Raw genomic sequence first — 13,028 nt, 5'->3', positions numbered from 1 at the left:
CTGGATGAGAGAGGTGGGGATGGGCAAAGCCTGGCAACTGACAGGTGAAAGGGGACAACTTTGATGTCACATAGGCTGCTCCTGGTGTGTATGTTTTTTCTTGGTAACATGGTAGGAAGAGATAAATGAACTATAAGATAGATAAAAGGAGACAACTTCAACAAAAACATAAGCGCAGACTTAAAAAGAATATATACACAGAGAGACCACAGCAAATTTCCAGAATTCCCTACAAAGAACTTCTCTTTGATTAGACAAACCCAGGCCAAGTCCAAATTGTTCATTGTTTCTTGCAATCTTGTCTTTTCACAGCTGTGATCGTACCACTATTCAAGAATACTTTTAGGACTTTAGTGTCCACAAATAACAGGTCGAGTAGCAAGTCTATCAACTAACACGAGGGTAAATGCAAGGTTCACTTCAGTACCAAAGGTAGTTAAGATTTTCCTACACTAACTCCTAAGCTAACTCCCGATCCCGACCCCGAGTGTTGTCTATACGGAGCGAGTACGTTCTCCCCGTGACCGCGTGGGGTTTCTGCGGGTGCTCCGTTATCCTCCCAAGCTCCAAAGACGTGCTGGTTTGTAGGTGAATTGGCTTGGTATCAATGTAAGTTGTCCCCAGTGTGTAGGATAGTGCTAGTACACGCAGTGATCGCTGGTCGGCGCGGACTCGGTGGGCCGAAGGGCCTGTTTCTACACTGTACCTTTAAACTAAACTAAACTATAGTCAAAAACCATTAACAGACAAGTAGAGTTACCAATCAACTCTCAACTCAAAACAAAATAGCAGGAAATAAGCTGGCAGCATCAAACACACAGCACATAAACACAATTAAAATAAATACGGCAGCATCAAGAGTACAGACACTAGAATGTTGCCTGGGTTTCAACAACTAAGTTACAGAGATAAACTTTATTCTCTGGAGCGCACAAATGATAAATAGACAGAGTTGATGTGGACAAGCTTTTCCCTTTGAGAATAGGGAAGATACAAACAAGGGACAACATACCTGGGTAACATGTCTTACTACGGTGTGGATAAGAAGTCATTTTGGTATTGAAAATCTTCAGCCATGAGAAGGGAATGACTCCTAATGGCCTGTTTCCGTGCTGTAATGAATGCAAATATTTTTAATCAATACTTATTCTATAGCTAGTTCATACACACATGCACATTTTCCTCACAAGATTACGGGTGCTTTCTGTACAGAATTTGTACGCTCCCAGTGACCCCGTGGGTTTTCTCAGATATTTTTGCATTCCTCCCACTCCAAAGAAGTACAGGTTTGTAGGTTAATTGGCTTGGTATAAGTGTAAATTGTTGTGTGTGTGCGTGTGTGTGCGTGTGTGCGTGTGTAGCATAGTGTTAACTTGTGGGGATTACTGGTTGGCACGGACTCGGTGGGCCGAAGGGCCAGTTTCCACGTTATATCTATAAACTAAACTAAATGAGTGTGAAGCAGGGAAATTATTCTCAAGGATATTTACTGTATAACAGTTGATACGATGTTAGCCCAAAACCCAGAGTGCATTTATGTGCAGTGCAGTGGAAGGGATGAGCCACAGGCCCAACATGCAAAACAACACAATTGAGCTCAACCTGAAATTTAAAATCAGAGCTCTTGAACGGCGGCACAGCGGTAGACTTACTGCCTTACAGCGCCAGAGACCCAGGTTCAACCCTGACTAGAGGTGCTGTCTGTACGGAGTTTGTACGTGGGTTTTCTCCGGGAGCTATGATTTCCTCCCACACTCCAAAGACGTACAGGTTTGTAGGTTAATTGGTTTTGGTAAAAATTGTAAATTGTCTCTCGTGTGTGTGTTGGACAGTGTTAGTGTGCAGGGATCGCTGGACTCAGAGGGCTGGAGGGCCTGTTTCTATACTGTGTCTCTAAACTAAACAAAATTCTCCATCTGCAACCATTGGAGCTGAAAACTTAATCAGGAAATGCCAACACCGATTGTGGTTAGGCTGCATTTGAACTATTATGCACCCTATTACAGAAAGGATGTGGAGGCTTTGGAGAAAGAGAGGCATCAGCACTACCAGTTGTGCCACTGTGATGATCTTTCTGTGCTGTGTATCTCCATGAAGTCACTGTACAAACTGGAAGTCCTAGGTAGTTTGTGCACGTACTTTGTGTTTTCATTGTAATAGTACCAGGTGCTGCAGGCCAAAAGTCCTTGAGACCCAGAGAACTGGTGGCAATTGTTGCTTTTCCCATTGTCCAGAGGAATTCTTGGATGTTGGGGATAATAACGGGAACTTGTAGCGGACATACACTGTTCCTCTTTCAGCAGAAAATAACTCCAGATCATTCTGTGAGACAAACAGTTGGTTTAAGTGGAGCATTTATAACTTCCTCCAATATAGTTAATCACCATCTCAGCAGGAAATAGGAATTGTGGAGTGAGTGGGGAGGGGCAGAATTTTAAAAGGAGAAAAATAGAAATACTTATGCGAATCAAAATTTGAACGAGTGTACATCGGACTTTGCAAAGATCTAAGGAATGCAAGTTGACGGTCCTTACATCAATGATGATTTATTTATTTTAGTTTAGTTTAAGTTGTATTAGTTGATTGTCACGTGTACCGAGCTACAGTGAGAAGCTTTTTTGTTTTGTACTATCCAGTCAGCGGTGAGACAGTACATGATTACAATCGGGTCTTTTACAGTATATCGATATAAAATTGTAATATTAATCTGTACGAGCATAACAAAAGTACAATATACTGCAGGCAGGCAAACATACCACAATTGCGCCATTGTCTTGACCTATAAAAATCCGTTTATTATCAGGATTGTAGGAAACGGCAGTGCAGGGCGCTATGAAAAAATAAAAAAGTATTGTTAACACCATCCGATTGCATCATGAAATATTAATCTTGGAAAGAAAATGCCAAGGAGATTCACAAACTTCTACAATTATGAAGCTAGCAATGATCAGCGGCGGGCGCAGCGTGGACTCTCGGCGTGGAGCGGGTGAGCCCTCGCTGGGGCTCGCTGGAGGGGAGCGCTCCGTTTCGCTGGCCCGGTGCAGCCGGCAGCCTGAAGCCACGGTCTGGAGAGCTCCAGCTGGTGCGGCGTCTACAGCCCGGGATCCCTTGTGGGGGACCCGGGGGAAGAAGAAGCCATCACTGCCGGCCCGCGGATAACTTCTACCGCGGGTCCGGCGTGGTCTTACCACACCCCTGGAGGGGAGCATCGACTGCCGGCCCTGCAGTCTACGGTGCTTCTGGCTGCGGCGGAGACTTTAAATCTTGACCGCCGGCCTGCGGCCTACAACAACTTAAAGCCGCGGTCTCCGGTGATGAAGAGCCGATCCTGGACTGACTCTGGACTCTGGCCCTGTCCACGGGGGGGAAATGGAGGAGGACTGGCCAAACTTTTTTTTGTGCCTTCCACCACAGTGATGAATGCTGTGGTGGATGTTTGTGTTACATTCTTATTATGGTTGTGTGTTCTTTATTACTGTACCGCTGCTGACAACCCAAAATTCCACCGACCCTGGTTGCGTGGTAATAAATTCTATCTATCGATCTATTCTACATGCTCCTCGATCTCCATCCCCTTTGATCTCTCTTTTTTCACACGTTATCCTTCCATATCTCTGTGTCTCCCTCTCCCCTGACTTTCAGTCTGAACGTCACCCATTTATTCTCTCCAGAGATGCTGCCTGTCCGGCTGAATTATTCCAGCATCTTGTGTCCATCTGCAGTGTAAACCAGCATCTGCAGTTCCTTCCTGCACTGTGAGGTTCATGCCAGTTTTAATTTGATATTTTTCTCCCCTTTAATGCCACTTCAATAACATAGTAAATTATGCAGCACACCGCACCTTTCAGCTATTCCTTTCCCTGCTCCATCCACAAAGATAAACAGTAGCACATGAATGGTTAACAACACTACATTTCCCCCCCCACATTACACTCTGTGAAATCAGAATCGGAGTACAATATAAAATGATTCACTTGAAGAGATTCTAATTGGAAAAATGTTTCGTTTTTTCAAATTATTTGAACAGCTAGAAGCAAATAATGTCCACATGTGATGACACTACAAGCATAAAAAAAACTTAAAGAATCTGTGTAAGTCTTATGCCAAAACATTTTTTAAATGGAAGTATTCTTTCTATTTTTTTTTAAAGAACCATTTCGCAAGTAGCGATTCAGGCGTTCATTTTGTATCGCTATGATTAGTTCAAGATCCCAGTACTAATCCTGTCAACCCTTCTACCATCATATAAAATGACTGTAGCAGCAGATTTTTATATCGTTCAAGAGATTACTCCCTCTAGCCACTTACGAGACAACATGGGTTTAGGAGAATGTCGTATTACCCATGTGAAACTTTCCATGAGACTTTCAGAGCTTCTCGAAAGATAAATCTTTGGATTAATAGTTTCTTTATTGTTGAGAAACAGCCACTACAATGACTATCTCATTCTGAATTGGAAATGCAAGGGGGACTTTGCATCGAGAGTGCCAGAAGGATTAACAACAACTCTAGTTCTATTTAATATTCCTTAAATCAAAGACTACTGCAAACAAAGCAATAACTGTTCATATAAAAGAACAAAGTGTTTTTTGAGTTGTATCTGTCATGTCCCAAACTCTTCACAGTACAGAAGTTACTACTGTGCCAGTTGCTTAAGCAAATTCAACAATCCACGCATGTTCCCATATAACTTTATGTTTGTTACAAATAGGACCAAGGTACCTTCGGTATTTGTCACAAAATTAGCAAATAACCTTCACATCCAGTTGGGAAGGTGCAAACTGTGATACTGCAGCACTCCCTTAATAATTTGTTATGCCGCAAGTCTAGAATAGGGGCAGTCTTTGGATTACACAGGGCTTCCATCCCAGTGTCCAGTCTGTGAGCCAATTTACCATGTCAGAACTGTCCATTTTCTATAGCTGATCATATTGTATCGCTCTGCATACAGAAGGGTCTCGACCTGAAACATCACCCATTCCTTCTCTCCAGAGATGCTGCCTGTCCCATTGAGTCACTCCAACATTTTGTGTCTATCTTCGTAAAATTCTGTTCAGTTCACTGGATATTTATCCTAACACAACCCATTGCAAATGGGGTGGCACAGTGGTCGAGTTGCTGCCTTACAGCTCCAGAGATCTGGGTCCAACCCTGCCAACGGGTGCTGTCTGTATGGAGTTTGTACATTTTGGCCCTGACTGCGTGGGTTTTCTCCAGGTGCTCGGGTTTCCTCCCACATTCCAAAGACGTACAGGTTTGTAGGTTAATTGGCTTCTGTAAATTGTCTCGAGTGTGTAGCATAGTGCTAGTGCACAGGGTGATCGCTGGTCAGCGTGGACACAGTTGGCCAAAGGGCCTGTTTCCATGCAGTGCCTCTAACGTCCAAAGTAAATATTGTACAAATATTGTTAACGAATACCAACTCAACGAAGACCAAGAGTTTGAAGAAGGGTCCCGACCTTCATGGTGACCCATGTCCCAAAAAGAAAAATTAGTCCATGGCTGATGCTGGCTTGTTCTATATACGATTACTGAAGGAATATATTGAGGGTTGAAACAGAAAAATATTTGACATCACCCTTCTTTGTCGCAAAGCAAATTCTGAAAATGCATCACATCTGTGAACACTGTATCAAAGCCACTTTCAAAACGCATTCAGGCATTTTGCTCACCTGATACTGTGTGATAGATGCTTGGCCAGTACTGACCACTGTCTCGTTTCAACCACACACGGATTGTCCTGCAGAATGAAAGTTAAAATACTTATAAACATGTACGTAAAAACATTCTTGCAAATGTTCCCACTGGACAACAAAATGAAATGCTAGTTTATAAAATAAATATAAATCATAAAAAATAAAATTGAATGCAGGCAGAAACACAGAAAGTCGCGACATCAAATGATGTTGCACCAAGAAACAAGTCCAGCCAATCTGCAGATGTTCTCCGTGGTTACAGCACCCGCAGTCGCCGCCCCGGGCGGCCCGATGTTCAGGCCCTCACGCCGGGCTAGTGGAACGCCGACGCCGAACCCCGATGGTGAACATCCTCCAATAAAGATCCAGTGCCGGAGTAACTCAGAGGGTCAGGCACCATCTCTGGGTAACATGGATAAGTGACGTTTCAGATCGGGATCATTCACCAGACTGACCAATCAGATACATATTAGATAAGCATCTCGGATACTAGCGGATGTTTGGAGATGATGAGACATTTCTTCAGTCAGAGGGTGGTGAATCTGTGGAATTCTTTGCCACAGAGGTAGTGGAGGCCAAGTCTGGGGATATCTTTAAGGCAGAGGTGGATAGATTCCTGATTAGTACAGGTGTCAGATGTTATGGGGAGAAGGCAAGAAAATGGGGTTGAGATGGAGAGATAGATCAGCCATGTGTAGGAAAGAACTGCAGATGCTGGTTTAAATCGAGGTTGTCTCTGTACTGAAGACACAAAATGCTGGAGTAACTCAGTGGGACAGGCAGCATCTCTGGAGAGCAGGAATGTGTCTCGACCCGGCACGTCACCCATTCCTTCTCTCCAGACATGCTGCCTGTCCCTCTGAGTTACTCCAGCATTTGAGTATACGATAGATCAGTCTTGATTGAATGGCGGAGTAGACTTGATGGGCCAAATAGCCTAATTCTACTCCTACTCCTTATGACACACTATAATTGTATAGTAGCGGTACACTGAGCTGGTATACAGAGCCGCCAGTTTGGCGCCAAAACGTAACACCTGACCGGTTGCATCGTGGCTTGGTTCGGCAATTTGAGCGCCCTGGAGAGGAAAAGACTACAAAAAGTAGTAAACACTGCCCAGTCCATCATCGGCTCTGACCTTCCTTCCATCGAGGGCATTTATCGCAGTCGCTGCCTCAAAAAGGCTGGCAGTATCATCAAAGACCCACACCATCCTGGCCACACACTCATCTCCCTGCTCCCTTCAGGCAGAAGGTACAGGAGCCTGAAGACTGCAACAACCAGGTTCAGGAATAGCTACTTCCCCACAGCCATCAGGCTATTAAACCTGGCTCAGACAAAACTGATTATTAATAACCCATTATCTGTTATTTGCACTTTATCAGTTTATTTATCCATGTGTGTATATATTTATATTATGGTATATGGACACACTGATCTGTTTTGTAGTAAATGCCTACTATGTTCTGAAGTAAAGCAAGAATTTCATTGTCCTAAACAGGGACACATGACAATAAACTCACTTGAACTTGAACTATCTGCAATGAACTCCATTAGCCATTCCTCAGCCCACATGCCCAGTTGATCAAGATCCTGCTGTAATTTTTCAGAAACATCTTGCCTATCTACGATACTGGCCACTTCAGTGTCACCTGCAAACTTACTAATTCTACTTTGTACATTCTCATTAATTTCACTGAATATATTTATGCTAAAAAAAATTCAAACACTACAAAAATTTCACAAGACTTCTGTGACCATAGTGAATAGAAGAAAATGTTTCATAACTCGTCCAAATAGTTGATACACATCGTTGAAATCATAATGAAACTGAATAAATTTGTGCTATATATAAAATAAATCTCACAACACTCTTCTGTGAGTGGAGTGAATATAAGGAAATGAAAACGCATTTAGTCAGAAAGATGATGATTTGAATGAAGGTTTCATAAACTCACCACCCTGAGACTGCACCTCCTCTTGTGGTTAATAGTTACTGAGATATTTTTGTCCAGGACAAATTTGATGGTTAATTAAGAGAAAACAAATAATGGTATAAAGTAATATAGAAACATAGAAAACAGGTGCAGGAGTAGGCCATTTGGCCCTTCGAGCTATTAAATGTGATCATGGCTGATCATCCAAAATCAGTACCCCGTTATTGCTTTTTCCCCCCCATATCCCTTGATTCCTTTAGCCATAAGAGCTATCTATCTTGAAAACATCCAGTGCATTGGCCTCCACTGTGGCAGTGAATTCCACAGATTCACAACTCTCTGGGTGAAAAAGGTTTTCCTCATCTCAGTCTTAAATGACCTCCCCCTTATTCTTAACTTCTGTAAATCTGGGGTTTAATTAAATCATCACAATATGGCTGACATGGCCATGTGACAACCATGAGAAGAATAGCAAAAATATTCTAATCTAAACACAACCTGCTTATATTATTGGAGTTTACAGAAAATCAATTGGAAGGCAATTTCAATACGTTTTTAATATTTAATAAGCTTAGATTGTAGCACTGAAAATCATTTTAGGTTATGTATACCAGTAACTGTCAAACCATAACACAGTTGAGAGAGCAATGATTTCTTTTTTAAAACAATGCAATGTTGGAGTAACTCAGCGGGTCAGGCAGCATCTCTGGAGAACATGGGTCGAGCCTCTTCAGCAGACTGAATGTGGTGAGGTGGGGGAAACGAAGCTGGGAGATAGGAAAGGCAGGACAAGGCCCAAGAAGTGATCGGTGGAGCAAGGCAAGGGGGGGGGGGGGGGGGGGGGGGGGGGGGGGGGGGGGGGGGGGGGGGGGGGGGGGGGGGGGGGGGGGAAGATGGTTGGATGGTTTTACGTCATTCCTTTATGTGTCATTCCTAACTGTCACTGTATGTCCTGTTGTCACTTGCGGGCAGAGCACCAAGGCAAATTCCTTGTATGTGAATACTTGGCCAATAAACTTATTCATTCATTCAATCATTCATTTATTCAAAGGCTAGAGATGAAAAGACAAAGGGTGCGAGGTAAGGCTAGGTACGAATTGTGAAGCCAGAGGCAGGAATATAGTTGGGAGGGGTGACATTTATCCTGTGGGGCAAAGGCTAGAGATGAAAAGAGAAGAAGGAGTGCGAGGTAAGGCTAAAATTGGTACGAATTGTGAAGCCAGAGGAATGGAATATAGTTGGGAGGAGGGGAGTGACAGAAAGGGAGGAATGGGATTGAAGGGTCAACTGATATGGGGCAACAGCCTTGGCCAAGCAGTGTTCGAGTAATAGTCGCTGGGGAGGGAAGAAAGATGCGGAGTGAGACTGAATGCAGTAGATGAGATTAGAGGAAGTGCATGGGGACCTCTGTTGGAAGGATCTGTAGGGTCCCTAGGCTTACCTAAAATATGGGGAAGGTTTACATCTACTGGGTTCAGGGTAAAGTCATGGGGTAGTTTGTGGGAACGATACCCGCAAGGAGCATATGAGGGGCCAAAGGGTTGTTTCCTGTATCCACTAAAGTAAAGACTCAGACGGCCAAAATGGTACACTCTGGCAATGGTTCCTTGAAGGTGGAATCTCATATAGATAGGGTGGTAAAGAAAGCTTTTGGTATGCTAGCCTTATAAAAATCAGAGCATTGAGTAAGTCAGTGTGGGAAAATGGGAAGGGGAGTTAAAATGGTTATCAACCAAGATATGCAACAAGCTTTGGCCGAGCACAAGTGTTCGATGTAATAGTCGCTGAGTCTACGCTTGGTCTCGCCGATGTACAGGAGTGAGCACTGAATGCAGTAGATGAGATTAGAGGAAGTGCATGGGGACCCCTGTCCCACCTGGAAGGATCTGTGGGGTCCCTGGATGGCTGTGAGGGGGAAAGTATAGGGACAGGTGTTACATCTACTGCAGGGTAAAGTACCTGGGGAGTGGGGTGGCTTGGGTGGGAACATGAGGGGGAACTTCTTTACTCAGAGAGTGGTAGCGGTGTGAAATGAGCTTCCAGTGGAAGTGGTGGAGTCTCAGCATGGACTCAGTGGGCCAAAGGGTCTGTTTCTGTACTGTATCTCTAAACTAAAGTAAAGACGGAAAGTTTAGAATATTTTACATTCAAAATAGTGATAGTTGTTTGTAAGTTAGAAATTCTTTGTTAATAACATGAAATTATTCTAATATTCATAATCAAGACATCTGGTTGAAATAAATCACTGTTTGTTTCTTGAGATAATAACAAGGAGGTGCTATAACTTAACAACTCAAAATGCAGAGGCATGCCAAATGCCTTTATTCAGATTCAGATTCAACTTTAATTGTCATTGTCAGTGTACAGTACAGAGACAACGAAATGCAGTTAGTATCTCCCTGGAAGAGCGACATAGAATATGATTTCAATAAATAAATCTATTTACATGCATAGGACCTTTATAGTAACTAGGCTCATCCTTAGCGAAGGGTGGTAATTCATTCAACATGCACTACCAGCCATTAAAAAAAAATTAAACGCAATTCATCAGAGGGCGGTGGAGGCCGGTTCTCTGGATACTTTCAAGAGAGAGCTAGATAGGGCTCTTAAAGATAGTGGAGTCAGGGGATATGGGGCGAAGGCAGGGACGGGGTACTGATTGGGGATGATCAGCCATGATCACATTGAATGGCGGTGCTGGCTCGACAGGCCGAATGGCCTCCTCCTGCACCTATTGTCTACCATTTTAGTTGTACAACGTACTAGCAAAAAGCTTGAATCTGCTTTTTTGGGTAGCAACTAGCTTTCAATCTGTCAAAAATGTTTTCAATGTTTATAAGTTCTAGGAGCAGTATTAGGCCATTCTGCCCATCAAGTCTACTCTGTCATTCAATAATGGCCAATCTCTATTTTTCCCTCTCAACCCCATTCTCATGTCTTTGCCCCCATAACCACGGTCACCAGTGGCGAACTGGTCAGGGTGTCAGCTTGCCCGATGGCAAGTGGGCCCCTGATGAAGTGATAGCAAGTGATGGCAAGTGGGCCCCTGTTAAATGATAGCATTATAGTTGTGGGTGGGCCCCCTTTGTCTCCTGGCAACCAATATATTTAGACCCAGTCCGCCACTTATTGATCAAGAAACTGTTGATCTCTTTGCCTTAAAAATATCCATTGACTTGGCCTCCCCAGCCGTCTGTGGAACCGCCAATGAAGGTGGAACCTACATATTTGTTACCTTTAATATTGCAGAAGGAAAAAATCGATTATGTAAAATCTCATTCCATTTGCCAGAATCAATTTTAATGCAATATTAACTTTATCATTTTTAAAAAGCTTCTACTCAAAGTACATGCTCAAAGGAAAGCATGTGTTTAAAATCATGAATTACTACACTTTTTCCACATCATACCGATCACAAAAAAAATATAAGAATTGTTATTTTTCCCTGCTCAAAGCATTTGCCGAGAAATGTGCCACTTAACTCGAGGTGACATTATTTCTAACATGTAGCGAGGAGGATGAGAAGGGGAGCAAGATGCTGGTTTATAAAAATAGACACTGATAGTACTGGCGTAACCCGTCTGAAGATGGGTTTCGGCCCGAAACGTTGCCTAATTCCTTGCTCCATAGATGCTGCTGCACCCGCTGAGTTTCTCCAGCTTTTTTTTGTGTACCTTCGATTTTCCAGCATCTGCAGTTCCTTCTTAAACACTTGAGTAATTTAGTGGGTCAGGCAGCGTGATAAGACAATGCTTTCTTTGTGAGTCTTTGAACAGAGTTGGCTCACTCCCCTTTGCAATTCGGGCGGCTCTAATGTACGTGTTCAATGCTGGTGAGACGTCCTTGCAGGCCGTGGAATTTTAAAAAAAAGTTGAAACTGAGAGAACCATAGCCGAGGAGGATGGTGACGTCTTTCACGATTGAAATGTGGGGTCCCTTGCAAAAGAACGCAAAAAGAAAGCGAGAAACACACACAGACAACTGAGAATTGGGGAAACTCTTTTAACACTCGGGCGTAGAAGGATGGAGGTTTGAGTGGTTAAAGAGTGGCCCGTTTCAGCAGAGGCTGGACAAGATGTAAACAAAGCTGCGGCGGCCAAACTCCCCGGGGGACCGGTCAGTTTCACAAATCACCGGCCCGGTGAAATGTACAATGTGAAATGTACAAGCCCGCACACACACACACACAGCCACACACACACACGATCTTCCCTCCTGCCCGCCTCGCCAGTGCTAACATGTATTCCCACCCTCCTTTTTATTTATTTCTTGGTTGGTTTAGAATTTCCTGTAAAAAAAAAGAGAGCCGAGGTTGTTGTTTTTCTCGCAAGCGCACACACACATCTGCAGCCAGATGTGGAGGCTGCAGGGAGGCTCCCTCTGCCTTACCTGTCCTCGCCCACTGTGATCACCCCGTCCTCCTTCGGCAGCAGGATCGCGGCGTTCACCGTGTCCAGGTGCCCTTCAATTTTGTTCAACAGCACCGGGCGGCTGCTTTGCGCCCTGGAATGTATTTCTGCCGCCATCTTTCCGTCTTTTGGACAGCAATCAGCTGACGGGCTCCGTTTTCTATTTAGTCTTTACCGTATTCACTGCAATAGTGGGAACTGCGACAAGGCGGGCGCTTCCGGCAACAAAATGCAACGCAACGCAACGCAAGGCGGAGAGTTCTTGAGCGGACAGTGAAAGGCTTGGATAGAGTGGATGTGGAGAGGGGCGTTTCCACTAGTGGGAGATTCCAGGACCAGAGGCCACACAATCTCAGATTAAAAGGACGTTGGTTCACGAAGGAGATGAGGAGGAATTCCCTTATGGGTCTGTCCCACTTAGGCGATTTTTTCGGCGACTGCCGTAGTTGTAGCAGATTGCAGAAAAACCTGCGACTGGACCACCCTGCGACAATGTCTACGACAACCGGCCACCTAGTCGACGTCATGCTGCCGACAACCTGCGACCCATTAGGGCGTTCACCTGCGTCCACACCTACGTCCACCCACGACAAGCTATGACAAGGTACGACCCTGTCCGTGACAACTGAAGACAGTTCAGTCGCCGTTTGGCGTAGGTTGGCGTAGGTCGTCGCCAATGGAATTCACCAAAGTCAGCGCCGGCAACGGCCTACGTCACCCTGGCGACAGAACCTACGACAGGACCTATGTGAGGAGAAGTCAAGCTACGCTCAGAGGCGTCAAGCCAACTGTCGCCGAAAAGTTTTGAACATTTCAAAATCCAGCGGCAACCAGAAAAACGCTACGATTCTTCGGGAGACGGAGGAGACGACTCACGACTGTACAGGCGACACCCTGGCGACCATGTGGCCATAGCCTAGTCACCTAAAAAATCGCTTAAGTGGGACAGGCACATTAGTCATAGGGTGGTGAATCTGTGGAATTCT

The 13,028-nt window shown here is 44.4% G+C and overlaps 1 protein-coding gene across 1 annotated transcript in view; it reads right to left on the bottom strand.

Annotated features, from left to right (window-relative positions):
- The window catches only part of wdfy1 (WD repeat and FYVE domain containing 1), a 41,162-nt gene extending 28,882 nt beyond the window's left edge, over nucleotides 1-12,280 (bottom strand). Inside the window, exons 1-3 of the mRNA XM_055646400.1 lie at nucleotides 12,023-12,280; nucleotides 5,673-5,740; nucleotides 2,753-2,830 (exon numbers count right to left, since the gene is read on the bottom strand). Coding sequence (XP_055502375.1) covers nucleotides 2,753-2,830; nucleotides 5,673-5,740; nucleotides 12,023-12,159 — 283 coding nt within the window. The 5' untranslated portion in view covers nucleotides 12,160-12,280. The remainder of the gene's footprint in view (nucleotides 1-2,752; nucleotides 2,831-5,672; nucleotides 5,741-12,022) is intronic.
- Between the last annotated feature and the right edge of the window lie 748 nt (nucleotides 12,281-13,028).

The sequence above is a fragment of the Leucoraja erinacea genome, chromosome 14 (assembly GCF_028641065.1).
Source record: "Leucoraja erinacea ecotype New England chromosome 14, Leri_hhj_1, whole genome shotgun sequence".
Classification (NCBI taxonomy): domain Eukaryota; kingdom Metazoa; phylum Chordata; class Chondrichthyes; order Rajiformes; family Rajidae; genus Leucoraja; species Leucoraja erinaceus.
The sequence above is the reverse complement of the archived record's forward strand: the minus strand, read 5'-3'. Positions and strand labels throughout refer to the sequence as shown.